This window comes from Nothoprocta perdicaria, unplaced genomic scaffold (assembly GCF_003342845.1).
Source record: "Nothoprocta perdicaria isolate Ctin4 unplaced genomic scaffold, notPer1 scaffold_167, whole genome shotgun sequence".
Classification (NCBI taxonomy): domain Eukaryota; kingdom Metazoa; phylum Chordata; class Aves; order Tinamiformes; family Tinamidae; genus Nothoprocta; species Nothoprocta perdicaria.
The window spans coordinates 1,682,538-1,709,457 of NW_020454838.1; the positions used below are offsets into that span (position 1 = coordinate 1,682,538).

The 26,920-nt window shown below is 38.7% G+C and overlaps 1 protein-coding gene across 2 annotated transcripts in view; it reads left to right on the plus strand.

The window, feature by feature from the left end:
• The window catches only part of GYS2 (glycogen synthase 2), a 41,754-nt gene that overhangs the window by 11,804 nt on the left and 3,030 nt on the right, over positions 1 to 26,920 (plus strand). For both annotated transcript variants that reach the window (XM_026035802.1, XM_026035803.1), the window contains exons 5-14: positions 11,151 to 11,295; positions 14,309 to 14,426; positions 14,715 to 14,835; positions 16,502 to 16,608; positions 19,146 to 19,205; positions 19,937 to 20,015; positions 20,649 to 20,762; positions 22,676 to 22,802; positions 24,132 to 24,227; positions 26,657 to 26,820. In XM_026035802.1, the coding sequence (XP_025891587.1) occupies positions 11,151 to 11,295; positions 14,309 to 14,426; positions 14,715 to 14,835; positions 16,502 to 16,608; positions 19,146 to 19,205; positions 19,937 to 20,015; positions 20,649 to 20,762; positions 22,676 to 22,802; positions 24,132 to 24,227; positions 26,657 to 26,820 (1,131 nt within the window). The remainder of the gene's footprint in view (positions 1 to 11,150; positions 11,296 to 14,308; positions 14,427 to 14,714; positions 14,836 to 16,501; positions 16,609 to 19,145; positions 19,206 to 19,936; positions 20,016 to 20,648; positions 20,763 to 22,675; positions 22,803 to 24,131; positions 24,228 to 26,656; positions 26,821 to 26,920) is intronic.

Below are 26,920 nucleotides of genomic sequence, written 5' to 3' on the forward strand. Positions count from 1 at the left end.
CTTCTCAGTGGCATGAGGGGTTTCAAAAGCAAAGGGAGAGTAGTTATGTGCCAAGTCATCACTGCAAATCTAGTGTCTGTGCAAATACTCCCTTCATATGCAGAAGGGGGAATTAACTCAGAGCTATTGATTACTACTGTTTGTGACCTGCTATAGCAGAATGAGTGGGCTGAATATATAAAAGACATTCAGCTGTAGACATCATCTGACACTTCACAGAAACACATAATCACAGAATGGTTAAGGTTGGAAGGGGCCTCTAGAGATCATCTAGACCAACCCTCCTGCTCTATTAGGGCCAGCTAGAGCACGTGATGCAGGGTCACATCCATGCAGGTTTGGAAGATCTCCAGAGAAGGACACTCCACAACCTCCTTGGGCAGCCTGTTTCAGGGCTCTGTCACCCTCAGAGTGGAGAAGCTCTTTCTCACATGGAGATGGGACTTCCTGTGTTGCAACTTGTACCCATTACCCCTTGTCCTATCACTGGCCATCACCAAGAACAGTTTGACCCTTTCCTCCCTGTATTCTCCCTTCAGGTACTTATACATATTGATGAGATCCCCTCTCAGTCTTCTCTTCTCCAGGTTAAACAGGCCCAGCTCGCTTAGTCTTTCCTCATAAGATAGATGCTCCAGTTCCTTAATCATGTTCCCTTAATCTTTGTTGCCCTCCACTGGACCCTCTCTAGAAGCTTCATGTCCCTCATACTGGGGAGCCCAGAACTGTCTCCAGTACTCCAGGTGCGGTCTCATTGGAGCCGAGTAGAGGGGAAAGATCCCCTTCCTTGACCTGCTGGCAACACTCCTCCTGATGCAGCCAGGATCCCATTGGCCTTCTTGGCCATGAGAGCACTTCTGGCTAATGGTTAACTTGATGTCAATCAGGACTCCCAGATCCCTCTCTGCAGAACTGCTCTCCAGCAGGTCAACCTCCTGCCCTGTACTGATGCCTAGGGTTATTCCTCCCCATATTCAAGACTCTGCACTTGCCTTTGTTGAACATCTTGAGGTTCCTCTCTGCCCAACTCTCCAGCCTGTCCAGGTCCCTCTGAATGGCAGCACAGCCCTCTGGAGTGTCAGCCACTCACTTTTTTTTTTTTTTTTTTTTTCTTAAATCCAAGTCTACTACTGAATCTACTACTAAACAAAATAAGTGTAAAGGACTGGCTCCGCTCACTTACTGATAAGCACAGAGGACTGCAACATGGTAGTTTAGGAGGGTTTCCTTCTACCCAGTCGAAGATAACTAACATAGCTTTCTTCTCCTCAGCAGCCTGTATATTCAATGGTTACACTGGCTCTTCCAGAGTCAGTGCAAGGCAAAGATCTTCCAGTTACCCTCTGAAAGATCTGTCTCACAGAATCACAGAGTGGTTGAGGTTGGAAGGCACCTCTAGAGATCATCTAGTCTGACCTCTCTGCTCAAGTAGGGTGACTTAGAGCACATTCTCCTTACATCATTTAGGAAAATTAGTGTATCCTAAAATAGATATCTTTCTGTTTAGTGGATTAATGAGGCAGTGTGAATAACCCAGTGTTTCTGTCAGACCCAGGCTTTGGTGGTCTAGACATTCCTACCCTATCGTATTGACCTAACATGCATATGTGTTTTAAGTTGCTTTAAGTATTTTCTTCTCTGGACAGAAGTAAAATGAGAGAACATGCAGTTTCAGTGTTAATGCTTGAGAAAGTGGGGGATTTGCAGCTGTAGCTCTATTAGTTGATCTTTGCATTTTGGCACATTTTTACAGAAATCACAATTAAAAATGTGTTTTTGTAAGTAACAGAGCTTATTTTATATATAAATAAAACACAGAATATCAATAGTTTTACAGACTGATGTTAAAAATCCTGTGTCAGAGATTTTCTAAGGGGAAATCTAGTTTGTTTTGTTTTGTTTTATATTCTCATTGATTTGGTGTGCAATAAATAGACTTGCCAAACTAGTCTGCCTTTCTCAAAAGCATTTATTTTTTAACCTAATGATAACTTTATGGGTTCCCTTCCCTGTGTATTCAAAAGAAAGTCATGATCTTCATCTGAACAGACTTAAATTTCAGTTTTTTTTATATGCTAGTCTTTGTATTCTTATTATTGGAGGAGAAGAAGGTGCTCAGGAGTAACCAGCATGGATTCACCAAGGGGAAATCATGCTTGACTAACCTGATAGCCTTCTGTGATGGAGTGCCTGGCTGGATTGGTGAGGGCAGAGCAGTGGACATCGTCTATCTGGACTTGAGCAAGGCTTTTGACACTGTCCCTCACAGCATCCTCCTGGGCAAGCTCCGAAGGTGTGGGATAGATGAGTGGACAGGGAAGAGGTTTAGGAATTGTCTCGATGGCAGGGTGCAGAGAGTGGTAGTCAGTGGTGCGGGGTCCAGTTGGAGACTTGTAGTTAGCGGTGTCCCCCAGGGGCCGGTCCTCTGTCCGGTCCTGTTCAACTTATTCATTAACGACCTGGATGAAGGGCTGGAGTGCTCCCTCAGCAAGTTAGCTGATGATAGCAAACTGGGTGGAGTAGCTGATAGCCCTGAAGGCGGTGCTGCCATCCAGAGGGACCTGGACAGACTGGACGACTGGGCGGTGAGAAACCTCGTGAGGTTCAACAAGGGCAAGTGCAGGGTCCTGCACCTGGGCAGGAATAACCCTGGACACCAGTACAGATTAGGGGTTGACCTGCTGGAGAGCAGCCCCACTGAGAGGGATCTGGGCGTCATGGTGGATGACAAGATGACCATGAGTCAGCAGTGTGCCCTGGTGGCCAAGAAGGCCAACGGGATCCTGGGGTGCATTAAGAAGAGCGTCTCCAGCAGGTCGAGGGAGGTGATTGTCCCCCTCTACACAGCCTTGGTGTATAGGCCTTGGTATGGCCACATCTGGAGTACTGTGTGCAGTTCTGGGCTCCCCAGTACAAGAGGGATGTAGAGCTGCTGGAATGAGTCCAGCACAGGGCTACGAGGATGATCAGGGGCCTGGAACATCTGCCCTATGAGCAAAGGCTGAGGGAGCTGGGCCTGTGCAGCCTGGAGAAGAGAAGGCTGAGGGGGGACCTGATCACTGTGTATAAATACCTCAAGGAGGGAGTGAGGAGAATGGAGCTGGCCTCTTTCCAGTGGTGGATAGTGGTAGGACTAGAGGAAACGGCCACAAGCTTGAGGCACCAAAAGTTCCACAGGAACTTAAGGAAACATTTCTTAACAGTGAGGGTGACAGAGCACTGGAACAGGCTGACCAGAGAGGTTGTGGAGTCTCTTTCTTGGATGCAGCCCTGTGCCATATGGTCTAGGTGTCCCTACATGAGCAGGGGGATTGGACTAGATGACCTCTGAGATCCCTTCCAACCATTCTATGATTCTATGATTCATGCTATTTGCCTATGACATGACTAACTTTATATGATAAAGTGCTGTCCATCCCATGGCAATGCTTTAGAAATCTCTTTGGTAGGCTATTACCTATGTGATAAATATAAAAATATATATTCAGCTTTTATTCTAAGAATACATTGAATGAAACATAGGTATCTGTTAGAAGTGCTATTATAAAATGCTGTAAATGTAATTTAAGAGAGGAGACTTCTGGATTCCTACACACATAATCTCTTATGCCTTCCATGTAGACATTGGCATTTACAGATACTAATACAGGGAATAAAGCCAAGCTGTTGCGCTACTTTTTCACATGATTGCAGGTGCTAGGTCTCTTCCTAAGAAAGTTAGCATTCACTAAGAGATCAGCTGTCTTAATGAAGGCCCCTTTGGCTGTTAAAAGGTCAGCCTGGCCCAAAAGCTAGTTGAGAAATGTAAGGGATTGATCTAGAGTACAGTTATTAAATGACACAGATACAGACTTCAGAGGATATTCTTGTTGCTGTCTTCTAGTAGTAAACTATTAAGGTCAAAGAAGTGATTCTTTCTTTTCCAGTGATAAAGATTCTTCAGGGCTTCCTAATGCTTAACCTTTGGATAAGAGAATATATTTTTAAAGGGCATGTCACTCCCTCCTCCCACCTCCCAAAGAATAAAAGCTAGTTTTCTTGTTTCAGGACAATTGCATAACTTTTCCTTTACAGCATGGTAATAAATGAATTTAGGCTCTCACTTCTGATCCAAATTTCATGATTAAACGTATTTTCAACCAGCTTTAAGTACAGCCGCTGAGATAGGCAGGAAAGATGCAATTTTGGTATGTTTTATGCAGAAAGTACAGGAAAAAAAATGATTGCAGTGCAAGAGAAAAGTCTAGTAGTGCCTGGAGACATGGACAGTTCCTATAGAAAAGAGCAGAAATTTCATGTTCCCTTTTCTAGTGCCCAGCACAACTCAAACAAGCTGTGTTTGAATGCCTGCTAGCGAGAACTTTGCTCACGTCTAAAATCACATGCTTTTCTGCAATGTTAAAGTCTTTTGCAGTCCTTTCTCTCTGTCTTTTTATAGTGTTCCAGGCACTGTGTGTGAGCAATAGGTTCTTCTTCCTTATGTCACTGTCTTCTCTTGGCCCTGATAATGCAAAGCACTGTTTGTCCTCGACTGTCTACTGTCCTGCCTTCTCTACACACACCCGTGTGTACACATGCTGTAGCACCCTTTCACCTCAGCTTTACACTACCTCGTCAATAAACAGGAACAGAAGATAAAAACTTCATTGAAAGGGCTCTTTTTAAAGTACGAATGATTACTAAGAAACAGTGGAAGTTCTTGTCACCTCAGAAAACTAATAGCTTGTATCTGAATTCCACTATGAAAAAGTACTTTGATTCATCTGAGATCAGAGATGATATTGGCCCAAATACTGTGCTCTTTAGAATGAACACCAGCATCAAGGTCTTCTTGACAGGAGGTTGTAGTGAACCAAGGGTCAATCTCTTCTTCAAAATAATTGTCAAAAATAGGACAAGAAGAAATAGCCTCAAGTTGTTCTAGGAAAGGTTCAGGTTAGATATTAAGAAAAATTTCTACATGGAAAGAATGGTGAAGCATTGGAACAAGTTGCCCAATATTTTCACTTTCCACTTTCCCCAATATTTCTTATTAGAAGAGTTATGTGGAGTTGTAAAGCAAAAAGGGCTCTAAGTAGAGGAAGAAGACGTATTTCACCTTAAAATATGAATATATATTTAATATGAATATCTTTCATTAAAAATTCATCTTAAGAAGACATTTCATTTCTATCTGATTCTTCATAACTTTTTATATAAGGATGCCTTTCCAATGTGTAACAATTCTATTCAGACTTAGCATTTTATATTCAGATCACGCAAGTATTACTGACGTTACTGTCTGTAATATAGTAGAGAATTCTGCAGTAAGAGATCTAACAGGAAAGCACTAAAATTCCAATAGAAATGAACAGTCTGGAGTTTTATGCTGGTAACACAGGAGCATAAACTCATATTCCTTTAGTATATTGCACTGAGCTCACTGTTATGCAAAGTTGATCTGCTTTATTAGTAGAACAGCTAATGGAGATCAGACTTGAGCCAGGCTGCATAAATTTCGTTCTTCTTTGGCACATGAGCCAAAGCAAAAATCTTGGCACAAGAAGTTGTATTTGCACGAGATAACAGTTGGTGACAGTCAAATATGTTGTAAGCTAGATTTTGAAAACAGGAACAATTCTTAAATCCTTCAGAAAATAGCCGCCCAACTGTGATTATGTGTGAAGATCTTTGTTTCATCTCTCACGAGGTGAGAAATTTGAACTTCAGTCCTTCTTCTGACTACTCCTGCCCCCACCGTAGAATCATCTTATGAACTTGAATATATCATGGATTTTGAAGACAAGAAAATATCATTTCACTCTCTTCTTAAAATCCTTAGCTAAGAAATCCTCCATCAAGCCTAAAGCATGAAATAACATGAGATAATTTAAAAAATGTTAACCACTCTTGAGGCAAGGATCAAGTGATGAAGGGAGTCTTCAATTCATATGCAGAGTCTACATTTCACATGCAGAGTTTCATGAAGTAGTTCATTATCAAAGCTATGCAGTCTATTTCCAATATGAATGTGTTTTGGTTTACTTTCCATTGTTTTCCTCATGCTTTTTTTTGGCCCAATGAAAGCATAGGGGTATGTCAGAATTTGGAGTTATATGGAAACAAGCAAGTTACCTGTCTCTCAATCAGGTGTATACATAACTAGTGCAATCTTAAATCCTTTTATGCACTCAAATCATTCTTCTTGTGCATTTCTAAACCCTTTGCAGTTTTTCTTTTTGAGTTTGAAATGTGAAAATCTGAGTTGAATTTTTTAATCTCAGTACTGTTTCACTATTTCCAAGAGAAACATAATATGACTTCCCCATAACTGCTTGGTCATGTCTCGTTTTTACACTTAAAGATTATATTAACTCTCTGAACTGGAATGTCATCCTTGGAGTTTCAGTGATTATTACCTACTGTGCCAGCTGTTAGCTATTAAGCCAACTGTCAAGCTAGGAATGAAGCAGTAAGCTCATCACATGGATCCATTGAAATAAGTTATTTCCTTTCTATCTTTTTTTCAGGGTTGCTTTACACCTAACTTTAGTCTTTAGTCAAAAACATTGTATCTGTGAAACCTTTTCATGGTGCTATGGCATGGCTTTGGGAAAGCATTTTCACCTCTGATTCTTGCCATCATCTATATTTAGTCCACTCAGTTATTAAAAGTCAGAACGGGAGGGAACCCTTACTAAAAGCAACAGAATATTTACAGGTGTAGAGTGAAATGGATATTAAAGAGTTCGGTGCTTAAAAGCTATGTAGAGGAAAAAACACAGAATGCAGCTTAGATCTGCTTTCAGCTTCTGCTTATCACTTTGCTAGTGTTCCTATTTGCTGTCAGTATAGAGAAATTAGACAAAAATAGGCATGAGACCCTTCACAGATGTTTTATATTGTCCTCTCTGAACATGAAAGCCGTGGAATGGACTTTACAGATGTCTGAGCCAGGGCAAACAAGCCAGCAGAGCACATTGCTGAACAAAAACACTGGCATGTGGTTGAAAAGCAGACTAGTTGCCCCATTGTTCTCCTTTCTTTCTGTGCATTAGCTTATTAGCTCTGTGCAGAACTGTGCCGCATGTTGCTCTAGTTCTAGAGCTAATACAGCTCAGCTGTCTCTGCACACTGCTCCTTACATGGCATAAGTTTGTCTCCTGCGCTGCTTACTGTCTCACCTGTTAAGTTCTGTTTAACCTGTCCTTCAACTTGTCTAAGACTATTATTTTCCAAAGACACTTGTCTAGCCCTCTTAGATACACAATGGGATTCCTTGCCCTACCTTATAAGTGAGGTCAGAGGCCAAGTTCTTGCTATATCAAGTGGTGACTGAAACTGCAAGAGAAGGAGGGGGAATAAAATGTGTAAACTATGTGGCATTGGTTTTTGCTTGTTATTACAAAGGTACTTGTATACCTTTGAAAAATGGACCAAAAGTTGTATGAGCATCTCCATAATAAAAGCTTTCCAATTTCTAGAAGATGAAGAATTGAATAGCAAAGGAGAAAAGGGATGAGTATGTATTAGATGTTTTCATGCATTCAAAGACATAAAATTAGCCAGAAATAAGCCACAGTACTTCAGACAAATTTTTGACAAATGTTTCTCCTAGAAGCGTTTGAATGAATCTTGTCTTAATCTACAGGTAGCCAATATATCCCGCTTAGTTTTGAAGGAAAAAATAATCTATTCAGGGAGGAAGGGGTGAGTAAGAAAGACTTCTGAAGTTTGGCCATCTGTTTTTGTTACTCTTTTTTCATAATTTGAATATTGAAAATATATTTGAAAAAAAATCTTGCTTAACTTTGTACCATGGTAATTCACTCTATTTTTGTGTTTGCTCAGCATGCCCTAGGGAACAGCACCATTTTGTATCTTTGGTACACAGAATGATTGAATAATCACAATGATTTGGGATTATACTCTTATTCAGGGTTCAACCTTCTGCTTTTTTACTGCATGGAATTAAGATTTCTGTTCTGAATAACAGATCCCTTATTTTAAGAGCTTTTTTGCTGTATCCATCACAGTGGTATCTTAATTCTCCAGGACATTAATTATGATTTACTGCATCCACATGCAGAGGAGAGAACTATATTGCCCATAATTTTTAGGGGAGCTTTTAATGGCTATTTAAGTGGACACTGACACTTTAAAACTCAGAGTTTTATATCAGGAGCCTGGCTGGAGGCTGTGTCACTGCAGCCCTGTGGCACACTAAGGAGTCAACTTAATTCAGCTTTAGTTTTCTCTTCCCTCTGTCTTCCAATCTTGTGCTTTCCCTGCTATTTAATTTACGCAATGTGAGGTGTATTTTCTAGAGGAAAGGTGATCTTCTGTGACATGGCTGTATTTCATGAATTAAAATTCTCTTGGGGATTGTGGAAAATGTCATCTATAATGAAGCAATTGCAAAAAAGGTATAACACATTATATCATAAAGTCTATCTGCTAACTTTCCTAAAAATCACACTGACAAGCATAGCAGTCCTGATGAATAGGATCACCAGTATTTGAAGAGGTCACAAAGTGGGTCAGGTACCTTACTCTGCAACACAATCCTCCACCACTTGACCTAATGAAATAACATATAGACATGGGAAATAGCCATCCTATTTGTTGGCCTCTTTGTCTTCTCAAGCCTCCTCTGCCAGGCTCCTCCTCAGTGCACATCATTTCACTTTGTGCTATCTCCTTTACTTGTGTTACATGTGTATTTGAGTTAAGTAACTTTCTCCAATGTGATCTTACAAGGCAATAATTGCAGTTCTGAGACAGCCAGAAAGAATTTCCATGTTTTTAATTTCATTGACACGGTATGTCTAAACTGGAAGAGCTATTATAGAGCTAGGCTTACTTAGAGTTAGTAGACTTTTGAGGTAATGTGCATAGTGAGCTTCAGCATTTCTCTGGAACTTTTCACCTGAGATTTCTTTTTTTTTTATTCTTTTTAACACATTAGAATGGTATTTTCAACAGATATAGTGGAAGTCCCCTTACCACTAGCTATGTAGTGCCACTGCAAAATTAGAGTGTTCTATGGCTAAGAGCACTGAACTTTTTCCAGCAAAACAGTTGTAAGTAGCAACATCTTGTTGTATCAATAGCAACATCTTTATCTATATCATTTATCTATATAGAAAAGTAAAAAATGGTTTTCTTAAATCCTGTTCTCTCAAGTTACTCGCATTTGGTGAAATTTCTCAAAGCACATTTTGACCTTAAAATGAACTTGGTGTGAAAAGTTCTAGAAATAGCTTTACTTTTGACTCTGTTCTAAAAACCTGAAGCAAAGACTAGCTTATTGAAGATCAAATGGTCCTAACTATATCTAATACTACTTGCTTTGCCTATAATAATGGTTAAATCCTTTATGGTTTTAACCATTATTGGCCAGTAAAGGTAAGGAGCCAAATGCAGTCAAAATCATCCTATGCACTAGTTTAGGTAGTGACAATGACAGAGCTCATTATAATAATGATAATAGCAATTCAGGCATTATAATTATACTGGAGATGAAATTTGGATCCTAAGAATTATTTTTAATGTTTGATCTTGTCACAAATGCTCACAAATCTGTATAAATGCTTACTTGTAAGCATTGATTAGGAATTAGTAAGTGTGCTTACATGGTGTAAACCCAAAATGTGAATTTTCCTGTCCTACTAAGACACGTGCATTCTGCGCTAGTCTTAGACATCCTAGAATAATGAAAAAAAAGGATTAAGGGAGAGTTACTGTAACTATCTACATAGCTCACACAATCAACTTAGTGCCCATGCTGTTGACTTGGGAGGGTAACCTTGATATTCCTGGAAGTGAAAACTAAGGAGAACTGTCACTTCATTGTAGGTGTTGGCACCTGATTAGCATTTTTCCTTTTAAACTTCAATTTGTGCAAGGGATGTCCTTTCAAACTGTCCATTTGTAGTGGACATTGGTGGTCAGCATTTGAACCTTTAGGCATGGGTTTCATAGCATTTTGCATTTCCCTCCCCTTAGGATAATGTTCCTATCGCACAGCTGTTCCAAGGTTTTATTTCATTCGTTTCTTTGTGTGCCTGAAAATCTGTATAATATGGACAAAAAGGATAGCTTTTATTTCCTAAAAGGTCTCTTTACTCCCAGTCCTGGAAGAGTTTTGCAAATGCTGCAATCTGACATGCAGTTATTGATGAGAACCTCTGTATCCCTGAGTGAAAAGCTGCCATGTCTAGCTGGAAGCCAGTAGATGCTTAGCAGTGCTTAATAACATTATGACACTAATTGGGACAGATTATAAAGAATGTCCTTTATAATTCCAACTGTAGTGAGGAATTTAAATAGTGAGTTATAGATACTGGAGATGGGGAAAGATGAATCCTTTTAATCTGTCTTTGTAATTAAAACTTGGAATGGTCCAGACATGAGCTTTATTTGCTTTGTTTATCTTTTGCATTCAAGCTAATGAAAAAATAACAGCTGCAAGGTTTGAAGATGAAGCAGAAATATTTTTATCTTTATTCCTTATTTATCCTGTTTATTATTTACCTTTTATCTTTATTATTTACTTCTTATTTACTTAGGGTGTTTTTATCTAGGAGATTAATTTAGGGCTGTCTCTAGAAATTAATGCAGTTTAACCAAAAGGAAGTAATGGTGTTGGAACTGATTCAACAGCACTTCTGAGTATTAGAAAATGTGACAATTTTCTATTTTCATTGTTTTTCTGTGGATCTGTGACTGAGTCCTTACATCTCACCTCTCCACAGCATTAACTCCTGCCTACCTAGTCCCCAGATCTCTCTTAATCCTCATTCTTTTTGTCATCTCTCTGTCTATATACCTTCAGTTACTTTCAATTTCCCCTCTCTCCCAAGTTCTTCAAAATGCCCAGGCAGAAGGCAGCACAAAATGTGGCCAGTCAGCAAGCCAAACACTTCAGATCTTTACCTTTTGCAGAATCATTTATCTGGGTCTCTGTCCTTTTCTCAGGTCTCTTTTTTACAAACGTGCAGGAATTGAAACCAGTCTTGTTCCTTCAGAGTCTTTTAAGATAATAAAATGTTTCAAAAAGCAGGCAGACCAAGAACATAATTCTGAGGAAAACAAGACCTTAAAAAAATATTAAGTTTGAAGTAGCATATCATTCAGGTGTCTTCTTTGTTTGTTTTGATGTTCAACAGTTTGACATTGACAAGGAAGCAGGAGAGAGACAGATTTACCATCGTTACTGTATGGAACGGGCATCTGTACATTGTGCCCATGTGTTCACCACAGTCTCAGAGATAACAGCTATAGAAGCAGAGCACATGCTTAAAAGAAATCCTGGTAAGACCTGGATTGTTTTCCTATACTACTTCCTGTCAGCACCTAGATTTTCTCCAGCTGAATGAAAATGGTAGGCAGAGACAAGCATACAGTCATGAAAAGCAAAGCACACATACATTTATCTGGCTACACTTCAGGAAATAACCAATTTTCAAAAAAAGGTGCAAAGTCATATGAAGCAGATTCTAGTAGTACATCTAATCCAGAAGAAATCATTTTCAGCACCATTTAGTAACTGCATCCATTTCATGGGGGCATTAGTTTAGCTCCACAGATGTTAGGCTTTCTTTTCAGAGATAACTATGCTTCAGGAGTCTTGTGTATATAGTCGGGCTCCTAGTGATAACAGTGCATTTAGGATAACTGATGAAAGTGGAAGCTGAAATCTTTGTAATACATTTCAGCAACTTACATGGAGTCTAAAATATATTGTTTTGATAGCAATAAGTGACATATTCTTTTAGAAACATAGGAAAAAAGCCTTCTCATGTGAAAAAGAATGCTAGATGTGATTTGATTACCAGTGCTAATGCTGTTTTTCTTTACTTGGTATTGAAAGAGATAAGACATTGAAAAACAAACCATAAACCAATGCAGTTAATGTCTCTATATCTCTCACAGGTAGAAGTAGCAATGGGGTTGTGGTCTTGGGACCTAACCATGACAAATGTTTTTCATTAAACCAGCTAGTCGGTACACTAAAGTGCCCAAAAGTTTGTCTGGTTTTCCCCATTAAATTAGTCTCATATACAGTACTTATTAACAAACCTTGTTGTGTTGTTTGTGCATGAGGTTTGAGTAAGGTAATGATCCTGCTTTGACATGTCATTAAGGTACTGCATAAATCAGTATAATGCTTTGTAAAGGACAAACATGATCCTCCTTCTGCAGGTATATGTCACAGGGGGAAAAACTGCAAAACAGTATTGAGACTTTTTTTTTTTGGCTGTTTTCACCATCTTAGATGCTTATTTTGAGTATAACAATACTCAAATAGCTTTGTTGGGCTTTTTATTTTGGGTTTTTCTTAATAGTTTTTTAGGTGATTTGAAAATTAAGGTTTAGGACTGATAACTCTAGTAACTATAACGCTTCAAGTTACATCATGGATCCTGCATTAGAATAACAGAGAAATTGTCCATTTGATCCTTTGCCTTATTACTGACAGGCTCTTAATAGAGTGATAATCATGAAAGATGCATCTTAAAAGTAATTCGGGTGTTTAGTCATCTAGTCCAGCTTATCTCTGAAATGGCTTTCAAAAGCAGAGCACTTGACCTCTGAAAAACATACTTTTGAAGAAATGCCGCTAAAGTAGACTATAACTTTTAAGTAAGTCATTAAAAGTGACCATGGTATTTTATTTTGGTTTTTATAGCACATGGATAACTGATTGCACTTATTTCAAAAGCATCTCAAAATGTTTTCAGCCAAAGAAACTATAGGTGTTTTAAAGAAGTCTCTGGTAGTAACTCCAGAAGTAAGAGACAGTTTTGTAATAGGTGAGATGCTTCATGTTATAGACACACAAACCTCTGCTTTTGGGAGAAGAGATGAGAAACACTGAATGTCAGGAAGCCTTCACTGAAAACCACAAAGGCAGTAATGTTCAAGTGCTCAGCTGGTGGCAGTCAAAAGAGATCATGCTGACATCAGTAGCCCTGATGTCAATGTTAATCACACATATTGAAATCAAAGTAGATGCTCATTTGCCTACATGAATATGTAGATGTATGATAATAGGGAATGATGTGTTATGAAGCACCCTATAGATAATGCTTAAAACTGAGGGAAAAAAAAGGAATACAGTTAGGAGTTGTAGTTACTAGAGGGCTGATGAAATTTGCCAGTAGAAGTTGTTCTATGAAATCATTGCCAGTAAATCTTCTGATAAATAACACCTCTTGCAAAAGAGCATTTTCACTTGAGTAATTTCTGTTGTTGCAGACTGGTACAGTTCTACTGAAGTCACTTTCTAACTGTGAAATATTTGAGGAACTGTAAAATTTTGCTAAGAAACTGGCCCCTGTTTCATTTCTTGGTATATTTTGCTCAATGAGCCAACTTAGAAGGAGAAAAATGGCATTCTTTCCCTTTAATTAGATTTAGGCAAGTTCTTAAATAGTTAAAATGCCTTACCAGAAGATGAAAAGTTGGCTGAATTTTCTGTTTTGTTTGGAATAAGCTACACCTTTCCATACCTCCTTCTTAGAAGACACTGGAAATGAACAAATTCTAATCATAAAAACCTTTAAAATCTGTGAGGAGAGTTGTAAGTAAAGTAAAAATAATTGTTTTCGGTGAGAAGTGAGTTGTAAGTGAGAAATGTAAATAATACTATTCTGTGCCTGTGTAGGAGAAATCCAGCAGATTACTGAAAGGTAGTCCTTTTAAAAATGTTTCTTATATTTTCTCTTTTCCAGTAAATCCTCAGAAGGCCTGTTATAACAGCACTCTGTTGTGCCATATAGTGAACAAGTGCGTAGTATAAAACAGTTTCTGCTTTCAGAAATTTTCCATCTATACTGATAAAGCAGGGAACAGTCATGCTAAGAATAAAAAAATAGAGATGTATTACACAAGAAATGGCAAATTTCAGTGGTATAACTTCAGTGCAGATAAGATAAAGTATCTTCTAAAGCTTTCTGAAATATCGTGGGGGGATTCTAGTGTTCGATTTGGCCTATTTTAATGTCAAAATGCTGCAAAGCTGCTCTAATGCTATATACATAGTAGAGAGCCTCATGGAATGGCTTTGTGGAGTATGCCCAAGCCATATACAACCTTAGCCATGCAGTTCAGTTGCCTGCATCAACAATGTGTACAAACTATGATGAGTGTTGCCCAGTTATTGGAATGACAAAAGTCCTAGTGTTAGTTCCCAGTGCTGTTCCCTACCCATGCCTAGTAAGAATACATTACCTGTTCACATATTTGTAATTGAAAGACATACTGGTTCTTTCTTTAAAGATTTCTCTTAAGATGTCTACCTCTCTTTTGTCTGCTTTTCCAGATGTTGTCACCCCAAATGGCTTGAATATTAAGAAATTTTCAGCAATTCATGAGTTTCAGAATCTACATTCCATGTACAAGGCTAGGATCCAAGAGTTCATTCGAGGTCATTTTTATGGGTATGCTTTTACTTTTCAAAATTAACAGTGGCTGACCAATACTATTTAAAGCTAGAATTAAAGCAGAATGACTGTAAAAAAGTAGTTCCTAGATCAGTTATCAATGTAGTTATCAACTTAGTCAAATGTCTGTCTGGGATTTCTCAGTGAGAAACTGAAAGTATTCTAGAGTCCAGCTTTGGTGCTGTAGTTTGTTTGCAATGCAAAACATGATTTTGTTTGATGTGCATGTTGTTTGATCACATCTTGAAACACTTGGTACTTTTCTGTTTCTTTGCTTGGTTTCAGCCACCTTGACTTCAATCTTGAAAATACCTTGTTTTTCTTCATTGCTGGAAGGTATGAGTTTTCCAACAAAGGTGCTGATATGTTTCTAGAGGCCTTATCAAGACTAAACTTTCTGCTGAGGGTAAGAAAGCTTTTGAAAATGCAGAGAACATAGAACTTATGCACAAATTTCCATGCTAGGGAAGCCACATGCAAGAATTTCCATGCCATACTTTGGTTTGTAGGATAGTAATTGTGGTATACTTGAAGCTTTCATAAAGCTTTCTCCCTAAATCATCAGAATATATAAAAATCTCTGTTATTTAGAAATAAAATAGTTATTTAATGGTTAAAGAAAGTAATCTATGGTCACCTCCCTTGTACTGAAAAGTACTGAAAATGTGATTCGGGAATGCATTTTAAAAGTCTAAACAAGAGAAGGCAGATAGAATTAATCTTTTCATGATGTATTTTTAAACCATCTTTTTATGTCAATCATGTATCTTGTTAGGATCTGAACATGTTCTTAGAAAACTTTGAGTAGTACTGGATGGGAATCTTGGCTTAAAATTCAAAGCATGGCAGAGGCCTGATGAATAAGAAACTATTTGTTCCTCCAGGCTTCTGTTTCCTCAGCAAGATAAGTGCAATGTTTCTAGATGCCTTTTTGCAGTACCGTAATGATAAAAAGACCTAGGAATTGTTACTACCAGAAAACAGAGCACTCATCTGTTGCAAATGGGGAGTATGTTGAAAATATCTCCAGGTGCATCCTGAAGACTGATGCATTTAAAATCAAAAACATGCTAATCAGTTTTCAGTCAAATGGCAAAGGTTGTTTGGCTGTTGTCCCTGTTTCTTTAGTACGCTATCATTTAAAATATATGGAAAATCTGAATTAAAAATCTTGATACTGTATTGTCAGGAAAAAATGACAAAGAATTAATGTTGAAAGCCATTAAGTTATTAATGTTCACAGCCATTAATGTTCAAAGCCAAAGTATCCTTTTTCTACCATCACCATCTGTTAATATCTGTTTATCTGTTAATAAAGAATTAAAGTCTATGGGCTCACTGGAAATACTTAATCCATTTACCAGCAAGCAGTTCATCTTGTATGACTTGATTGTTTCCTCCACTTTGCCAGACACCTGAGTTCTAATGTTTTGGAATGCTGTTTAACATCAGGTACTTTTTAATGGCATTTACACAGCTCTGAACTATAAATATTGATAAAGAGCAATACCAGCTGTCTGTTACTGTACCTAAAGACTAATATGACCCCAATGAGAAGCTTGGCAGATGGTAAGTCACAGGCAACTGGAGCTAGGTTTGAGCCACAGCACTGTAGAAGATGTACTGGGTCTTGCTTATCCCATGAGCTGAGCATAGATTATGTTGCTGTTCCAAGATATGTTCCAGAACCTGATTCCATTCAAAATTAGTCCTTCAAAGAACATTTCTCACCTTTTTGAATGAAAGTATTTTGTATCAGATGAGAAAATATGTGTATGTTTTTATTTTGACAGTCTTATCTTCACATCCTAAATCACAGTCTATAAGCCATGAGAAGTGAGAAAGTCCCATATGGCCCAAACTAGAATTGTGTAAACTCTGCTTACTTATACTTACCCTGCACTGTCTCTCTGACTTGACAGAAACTTCACAGGTAAAGGAGAAGGGGTAGGATCCTCTGGACAATCAGTGAAAGTGAAATGAGTTTTGCTGTAACCAAATCTGTATTAAAAAGGTCTGTGATAGCCTATAGTGATATGATATTCTTTTCTCTCCATCTCGTGTCCATGTAGGTTCATAAGAACGATGTTACAGTTGTTGTTTTCTTCATCATGCCAGCAAAGACAAACAATTTCAATGTGGAAACTCTGAAAGGACAAGCAGTCCGAAAGCAGCTCTGGTAATTGCCATTCTCATTGTGGACCTTGTAACCTCCTCATCCAATAACCCTTTAAACGCTGTGCGATTCTCCAGAGAATGAGATGGGTGCTATGAAGTACTTTTAGACTGAGAGACTCTGTAAACAAAAAGGGTCAAATTCATTAAGGAAATCAGTGGTAGGATATCAAGGATTGATTTTGTTAAAAATGTTATATCACTCCAACATCACTTATTCACAGATGAATTATCTAAGTGGAGAAACGAAAACATGCTTCTCAGGCAGCTAGAGCAGTTAAACTGCTGCAGAAGTAAAGAGGCTGGTCTTAAAGCTTAGGGACTAAACCCAGCAAAACCCGGTTTCTTTTTTTTATGTCCATTTCTCAAGGTGTTTAGCCTCTTTTCAGTGACAGTTCTATGTTTATAAAATGAAATCTGAATGGCTTAGATATCTGTGGGCAAAAGGCACTGTGTAAGAGAACTCGTTGGTATGGTATGGTAACTGTGTTGTTACCATACCAGCTGTCTTCAGCAGATGGTCTCTGGCTGAGTTTCTCAACATTTGGTACACAACCTGAAGTCTTCAGAGTAATTGATATTAAAACTAACTGCACAATAACAGTGACAGAAATAGTATAACAGAGGTCATAACAACAAGGTATTTACCATATCTGGAAAGGAAGGCAGGTAGGAGAAATCAATCTACTCTCTAGATTGCCTCTTCTGTCACCCCACAGCAACTTCTTGCAACTGCCAGGAAATGTTTAACCTGGTTACCATTCCGGAAACAGGTGCCACAAATATAGGTTGGAATTAATTGTCTAACTTGGACTACCCAAAAAAATGCATGTGAGCTGTCTAAACTTCTGGTAGAGAGTGATGGTTGATTCCAGATGGTGATCCATCCTAGACCACATAGGAGAGTATCAAGATGGGTGAAGTGAATCATCCTCAGAAACTGGCTGTTATTCTTTGGGTACTTGTGGAGGGGCCACACTGCTAGCCTGACCTTTGAATGGTTAAAAGAAAGACAGAGGTTTTAATGAGAACTTTGTACTCAAGAATGGGCCATCCAGCTGGAAATACTCTGGAAGCAAAGCAGGGCATGCAGTGAATTCAGTGGGCAGTGAGCCACTGCTGTAATAGGGAACGTAATAAGGATCTGGCACTAAAACAGCTCTGTGAGCTGTGAGTACAAAGAGCCATCCTTGGAACAAGTCCTTTGGCCTCGGTGATTTTGTGGTACAAAGTATGAATACAACAGGAAGAAATAAATAATAGGTGACATATCAGGAAAGATGAGATGAAATTAAATGAAATGAGATGAGGTGAAATGAAATATGCAAAAGGTTTGCCTGTTTTAGCTCAACTACTTGGTTATTCCTCTGAATATTTAGTAATACAGGAACAAGAACAGTAAGGATGACCTTAAAGATGTGAAAGTTGCAAAAAATACTGCTTCTGGCTATTCTTCTCAGTTTACTCAGTGAAAAGCAAAAGATCATGTGCAGTGTTGTCAGGGTCATTATCTGCATCTGCTGGATAAAACAACCTGACATCAGTAAGACATTAGTTTTTAAGGATGCCAGAGAAATTAAATACAATAAGAAGCTGGCAGTTATCGAGGACAGGAAATGATTGATCAGGGGTATAAAATCCCTGTTTCCTGTGCTGCTGGAAAAGCAGCCTCTCCTCTCTGGGTAAGTTTCAAAGATGGTTCATGGCATGATGCATGGTCACGAGGGGAGTAGCTTGCTGGGAACTGGATCAATGGTCTGGCATCTGGCCACTTTATAACTCACCCCACATTAACACCATTGTGACTATGCGAGTTGGGAGAGAGTGATTAAAAACACCCATGTGGATTCCCAACTCAACCAAGTTCAGAATTTTACTTAACAAATTTTGTCTCAGTTGGAAGTCAAATTCTTAGAAATTAGAAGAGCTGGAAAAGTTCCAGGAGAGTGGGCATTTAAGCTGAATTGAAAATGCATTTGCGTCTTCACCTGTATTTTCAAGCACTCTGCTATTCCATCTATGGGCAGGATAACTTATTTAGAATAACTCTTCCCTGGAGTGCTTTCACAAGTAAAATATAACACTTGTCTGTCACAGATTTTATTGTTAATTTAAAACACAGGCCTGAATTTTCCAGGAAATTTCCTGGCTCACAAACTAATTTATGGAAAATTATGGTTTAATTTAGGAAAATAAAAAGAGAATTAGCTTTCTTTAAAAACCCTATCTGATTAACTCTTACATCTTACATCTTGGAATACATCTTACATATTGGAATTAATTACTACTGAATTTCACTCCTGGCTTTAGCAGTGCATTTTTCTTTGGATGTAAATCAGATCCTCAGCTGTGCTGAAATCAGTCAGTATGGCTGTTGGTTGGGTAAAAGACCTCTGAGAACCAGAGCTCTGTGTGCTTCTGTATTCTTTGTTCCATCAGTATACATGAAAGCACATTTTATTTCCGAACAGCAAGAATCTATTTTATTCTGTCTCTGTCCAGATTTGCCTTTTTTACACATATATTTATTTATTTTCCTAGGGATACTGCGCAATCCGTGAAAGAAAAATTTGGAAAGAAACTCTACAATGCCTTGTTAAGGTGAGTGTGTAGGTCATTTTGCTGTGCCTTGAGGAGCCATATATTCAACTGGCTCATCTGTGGTGCTTCTATGCTTCTCCTGCTTGTGTAAGAGGATTTTGTGGTAGATAGGAAAGGACATAGGAGAAGGATATGGGACCCTTTTCTCCATATACAGGTTATTTGTACGATAGCTAAGTCACAAAATTAAAAACAAAAGTGAACAGAAACCTAAGGTATTAGCATCCCATTGTGCAAAGAGCCTTAAGTGATATGGAAGTCTTAATTAACACTATGGCTTACTCGGCAAAATTAAATTATCTCAGTTCAAAATATCAGTAAAGACAAAGTGGATTAATGTGGATTAGTGGCTTGTTCATTTTGTTTCAAAATACCTTTAGGGTGAGCTGAAAGTGAATCACAACCAAAATGATTAGCATATAAGGTCTGTCTGAAAAGCAAAAAAGCAGTCTTTCAACTTCATCGAAAGCTAATTGGAACGTCTGCAAGTTCAGATGTTATTCCATATCAGGGATAGGAATGAGAATAGTAAAAAAGAATATTAAAAAATATATTGGAGGGAATATTAAAAGAATTAATATAAAGAGAATATTAAAATAAAAAAGTAGAAGTTGACACAGTGGACTCTGCTGTTTTTTCATTTTCTTTACACAACTTTAATTTGAGCTCATACACTTGGAAGGACTGATAATAAGCCATTTGGTAAAACAGGCTCTGTATTGCATCTACAGAGGAGAAATTCCAGACTTGAACAAGATTCTTGACCGGGATGATATAACCATTATGAAAAGAGCCATCTTTTCCACTCAGGTAAGAAAATAGTTATTATTTATACAAATATCCAGTACAAATGATAAACATGATTATGTATAAGGATTGTGTATGACATATTGTGATGTTGTGTATGACATATTGTGATGTGTTTGCACTGAAAAATAAGTTCAACAAATTTATTTTTCATAGATAAAATTTAAAACTGAGTTGTGGTTGTTTTTAATGAGAATATAACCTAAAATGATTGAGGAAATTCAACTTTCTACAGTCACACGCTGGCCACAAATCTTTTTATTTTCTTCTGCATTAAGTAAAAAGTCTTTGCACTGTCACTAGGTCATTTTTTGTTTGGTTTGGTTCTTGTTTTATTTCATGTCTGTTTCCAAAGCCTGATTTTTTTTTCCATTTTAATGAAATATGTAAAATCAGCCTCTTGATAAGTGATAAGATCAATGCCCGAAAACTAAAAGCCTTTAAAATTAAAGTTTAGATCTTTCTAAAAGTTGGTACATATGCATTTGTTTTGCCATAAGTGAAACAAGCTTGAAATGAAACACACAAAAGCTGTGACAGCTTTTATGACCTCACTTGAAGGTTATGTTACATAGGAGAGAGCATTATATGATCATAACATTCCTATCTTAAAATGAAAGGATTTACTTTCTTTAGCGACACTGCCTGCCGCCAGTGACCACCCACAACATGGTTGATGATGGCAACGATCCAATCCTCAACACCATCCGGCGCATTGGCCTTTTCAACAATCGAACAGACAGAGTAAAGGTACATTATGTAATTTCCATTATAGATATAAAGCTGAATTTCTTTAAAGCATCTCAATGTAGCTCAATAGTGAAGTGGAATTCTTGATAGGCATACAATAAAATACTACTAGAATACTTTCTCCTTCATTTTCCCTTCCAGGAATAACATGAGTCACTTCACAGATATCCTAATTTACTGTTTCAAGTCAGAAATCTAATGTTAAGTATTTATTTGTTCTTATCACTGCCTCCTGTGATACTCCAGAAGTACTTCCTGTTCATTTGGCATTCATGTTTAAATCAACTGTTGAAATAAATCCTTTCCTGCACTTTCACATCTATCTTACCCACAGAAACAATCAGTTCACACTTTCACCTTTCCCATTTTTTTTTGCCCCAAAATATCTCTGGTGTTAGCCCTGTTAGCTATGACTTGATCTGCATCGCCTTATTCAAAGTAAAAGCTAAAACTGCAAATTGCTTTTCTTCCAAACCATCTTTTGATATGCAGAGCAATAGTATCTCTGACAATGAAATGTCACTTTTTCTCAGTATTGTGGCTTTTAAACACATGAGGATCACTCAGTAGCTGTTTTTCTATACTTCCCAGCATACCTACTAGTGTCATAATGTAGTCTCTGCTAAATATTTGTCTCCAAAGAGCTTTGAAGAGATAATGTGATGTGATGTGACATGATGTGACATGACTTGAGGTAACATAACATAACAGACTAGATGTTACAAAAGTAGGTTGGGAGGGTTCACTGTATACAACTGTAATAAAAAGTCTTTAGGACTCCCTACTTGCAGTCATTGAGAAAGCAGATGGCAATACCTCTTCCTGCTTCTCAGCAGCCTCAATTGGCTAGGTATTGATCAAGTTAGTACAAAACTGTCATTATCATTGTCATCAGAAAAATTGCTTTCTTGGGAAACAGGATTAATGCTTAAAAAGCTGCATGTCCTGAACGAAAATTCTGTGAGCCTGAAACCCAAAGTCATCCTCAGAGCTATATTGCATTTCCATGCAGACACAGCTGGCATGTGAAATCTAGCCCCAGTGATGCCAATGGAAAATCTTGTTTAACTCATTGGAACTACACACAATGAGCTTACAACCCATTTACGTGTTAATTTATCAAAATGAGTAACTTCACTGCATTATTAAGGAAAAGTAAAAGCAAATCCTTACATGGAATAGTGACTGAACTATTTTTATTTGGAAAAGCCCAAAGAACATTACATGCATTCCTCACACCTCTTTCTCCCAAAGCTGACTGGAGAGCATTACACAAAGCACTTCTGACCTGGGCAGTGAAATATGGGGCAGTGACCCTCAAAGCAGCCCTAATCTGAACCAGCAGAGCTATACAGACAAACTAGCCTGGATCCTGAAAGTGTTATAGGAACATGAGACTAAGATAGAGACTAAGTTTAGTCTCTCAGGAAGATTAGTTAGTCCATGCACAGGACTGTGTGTGCGATTTCAAATTTCTCTCAGTTGGTGACAGATTCACTGAGCATCATAAACATGCCTCTATTTCAGCTGGATACTGTGAAGCTGTATCCTCCTGAGACCGCCTCTGAAACAAGACATACGCAACAACATACAACAGATGAAAGTACTGCTAACTGCCACAGCCATAAGCATAATCGTCAATGTACATGGTCTTCCTCGCACAGAGGATAAAGCTGAAGTTGTGTCCAAAAAAACAGTGTTTGATACCAGTAGTGTTTTTTAGGGCAAAATAGCATGCAGGCAGGGCACAACACATTCTGATGGGGTAACTGAATTAGACAAGAGAATGGGCAAAGGAAGTGTCCAGATACTTAGGCAAAGAGCAGGGTGAAGAAATTGCTTGAGTTTATAAATAATTAAAATGTATTGATGACAGTATTCTTTCAGCTCTAATGTATATTTTGAGTATCCAGGTGATCCTACATCCAGAGTTTCTTTCTTCAACAAGCCCATTGCTGCCCTTGGATTACGAAGAGTTTGTCAGAGGCTGCCACCTTGGTGTATTTCCATCATACTATGAACCTTGGGGTTACACTCCAGGTAGGTAATATGTACACTAACTACTATCAAAAGACAAATATCTATTCTGTTGATGCAGAATAGCTTTATAGATATTATCTCCTGGAGTGCTGAAAAATACTTCTTTTGTATTCTGTTTCTTCTGTAGTGCAAAACTCATACTGCTGGCAAAATGTGGGAGGCAGGTGGTATAAAATGGCATCTAGTGACTGAAAAAAATAGGTCAAGAAATCAGATGCTACCAGCACACATACTTAACTGGATATAATTAAAGATAGCTATTAAATTTGATAGACACCTACAAATTTACAGTAACTATCTTGCTACCTCCACCATACCTTAGATATTTACCACAGACACTTACAAACAGTGATACAGACTTAAAGGGAAATTTCCAAAGGTACAGAGAACAATGTAATTGTTTTTCCCTCCAAGTCAGAGAGCTAGCCAATTCAAGTAAGACAACATGAATATAAGATATAACATTCAAGCAATTTATCTTCCTGTCCTAGTCTCAGTTGAGGTATAAATAAAAATATATGACAGTGAGAGATGATTTTGAAATAAAACATTAAATGAACCTAACCAGAAAAGTTGGACTGATGCTTACCAATTCGGAGGAAAAACATGATTTATACTACTTGAAGGAGTACTTTCTACTTTCTCTTTACTAATGCAAAAGTAATTCTTTTTATTGATACCCATGTAATTCTCCAAGAAAGTGTAAGTGATCCTGGGTGGATTATAGCTCTGTTTTACAGTCATCAGTTTTACTGTCATGTGACCAAAGGTCAGATGTATGGCCTTTAGCATTTTAAGGACGAGAGTATTTTACTTAAACTGTATGCTGCCTTAGAATAGGCACAGTTTCCTCAACGCAGACTCTTTGACCTGAAGTTATTCTTTCTCACAGTGACAATAAGAACAAAACATGCACAAATTTTATAATTCTATAAAATAAACTCAGCATGTGCTTTGAAGGCAGTTCTAAGATAATGATGTTTTTCTTTCTTGCTATAGAAACCGGTTTACAAACAATTAGTATGAAAATTCAGTGCTTAACACAGTCCTGCCTTTAAGAGATTCTGCCTATTTTAAGAGATTTTGCAAATAGGCATGAACACTTAATGACTACGTGTGTGGAACAGGCTCCAATTTTAAATCCAAACAATAAGTCCAGTCATTGCATTGGGGATCTCTATTTCAACACTATACTACCAGAAAATGTTCACTTTGGGGAAATAAAAAGATATATTCAAAAAGCAGTGTGAAAAAAAAATTCTTTAAGCTTCCTTGAAAGAGTGCCAAGTGTGTGTTCCAGAAACCTTTTTCCTCTGATTCTTTTGGCAGCTGAATGTACCGTGATGGGCATTCCCAGTGTGACCACAAACCTTTCTGGATTTGGCTGTTTCATGCAAGATCATGTTGCTGATCCAGCTGCTTATGGTAAGATTTTTAACAACACATCAATACACTGCCTCCCAGTTAGAAGAGCAAAAAGGCACAGTGACAAGGCTATGGCTCCTCACGTTTTTCACTAGTGCATGGGCATTCATGGGGAGAATATGTTCAGAACTAACACCTAATCAGAACCTAATAGCCTTCTGTGATGGGATGACTGGCTGGATGGACGAGGGGAGAGCCGTGGATGATGTCTACCTTGACTTCAGCAAGGCTTTCGACACTGTTTCCCTTAACATCCTCATACGGAAGCTCCAGAAGTGTGGACTGGACGAGTGCACAGCGAGATGAATCAAGAACTGACTGGATGGCAGAGCTCAGAGGGTGGTAATAAATGGGGCCGAGTCCAGTTGGAGGCCTGTGGCCAGTGGTGTCTCCCAGGGGTCAGTACTGGGCCCGGTGCTGTTCAGCCTATTCATCAATGACCTGGACGAGGGCACAGAAGGCACCCTGAGCACATTTGCGGATGATACCAAGCTGGGTGGAGTGGTCGATACTCAAAGGGCTTTGCTGCCATCCAGAGGGACCTGGACAGGCTGGAGAGTTGGGCAGAGAGGAACCTCATGAGGTTCAATAAGGATAAGTGCAGGGTCCTGCACCTGGGGAGGAATAACTGTAAGCATCAGTACAGATTAGGGGTCGACCTGCTGGAAAGCAGTTCCACGGAGAGGGACCTGGGAGTCCTGGTTGACACCAAGTTAACCATGAGTCAGCAGTGTGCCCTCATGGCCAAGAAGGCAAATGGGATCCTGGCCTGCATCAGGAGGAGTGTTGCCAGCAGGTCAAGGGAGGTGATCCTACCCCTCTACTCAGCTCTGGTGAGGCTGCACCTGGAGTATTGTGTGCAGTTCTGGGCTCCCCAGTATAAGAGGAATGTAGAGCTCCTAGAGAGGGTCCAGCAGAGGGCAACTGGGACATCTCTCGTATGAGGAGAGACTGAGTTGGACCTGTTTAGCTTGCAGAAAAGAAGGCTGAGAGGGGATATGATTAACATGTATAAGTACATGAAGGGGGAATGTAGGGAGGAAGGAGACAAGCTCTTCTCAGTGGTGGCCAGGGGTACTTGGTGCAAACTGCAACACAGGAAGTTTTATCTCCATGTGAGGAGGAACTTCCTTACTGTGATGGTGACAGAGCCCTGGAACAGGCTGTCCAGGGAGGTTGTGGAGTCTCCTTCTCTCGAGGTCTTCAAAACCTGTCTGGATGCCACCCTGTGCCACATGCTCTGGGTGTCCCTGTCTGAGCAGGAAGGTTGGACTAGATGATCTCTAGAGGTCCCTTCCAACCTCAAACATTCTGTGGATCTGTGAACTCCAAATATCTGGCTATACTGAAGGAGCCATTCAAGCTCAAACCCAGCATTCCTCATCGCTCCTCTAGAATACCCCAAGACTTCCCTTCAGTACCTCTGCTTACACCATAACATGTTTCGCTCTTCAAAGAAGCTGTGAACTACTTCTCTTTAAAAAGTCTAAGAGGATATACTGGGACTTCAGCAAACCTTTCCAGGGCCAGTAAGACTTGCCTCCACTGAGTAAGGAGTTAGTTAACCTGTGCAATAGGAGGATTGCTGGGATAAAGCCAGTTGCTGATTATATCTGAACCTGTCTGCATAGTTATTTGTATGAGAGCCTTCATAACGGTCACAGACCAAGGGTATGTGTCACTTGCTCTTCTCTGACAAAGCATAGATGTGGGCACTGAAATAACTCTGTACAGTCTTAAAGGAGACCAGGCACTTCAGTTAAGGTAGCTGGGAATCTGCCTTATACGTTAGATAGCTGAAGCCTATTCTACTCTTTTTATCAATACCTTGATGTAACGAAGTAGGGAAAAAGTGACTCTGGGAAATTTTACCTTGGCCCTTTCTCTGCCAGAGTTTTATACCAGTTCATGAATGAGTTAGCCATCTCTGTGAAAGACATTAGTATTTGTACTGAAAATAATCTCTGTCCTACAGGCTAATTATAACCAACTACACTTCTAAATTCTACCACAAACTATGAAAGCATGAGACTTTTTTTTTTCTTTTTTTAAATCAGTATTTTAAAAGTTTTGCGGTGTAAAAGTGTCAAATCTTTATCCCTAAGTTCTTAAGTATTTTTGGACAAACTTAAGCAACAACAGCAGCAAAATCTCTGAGTTATGAATAACTTGGTGACTTCAGTTGGAAAAGTAAAGACAGGTAAAATACAAAAAAAAAAAGATATTCTCCGGCATTTTCCTGTGACATCAGAATAGAAACAACAGTTCCAGTAATAACTACCTCTTTAACTTCTCACATTAAAAAAGACATCCAATACATTTAATGTTTGTAAAACATGTGCAACAGAAGCTGGATTAGAAATCAGATAACTAGCCAATCAGATACATTTGCAATTCCACTCATATTCTCAATTTTTTGTGTCCTTCAGGTATTTACATAGTTGACAGGAGGTTCCGCTCTCCTGACGAGTCATGCAACCAGCTGACTCAGATCCTGTATGGATTTTGCCAGCAGTCCCGGCGCCAGAGGATCATCCAAAGAAACCGAACTGAGAGGCTTTCAGACCTGTTGGACTGGAGATACTTAGGCAGGGTGTGTGAAACTATGTAGTAGAGATGTTAAAAATAGCACACAGATTAACAGTCTGATTAACAGTCTTCAGCATCAGGCTGCAATTAAAGGAGGCAACCCT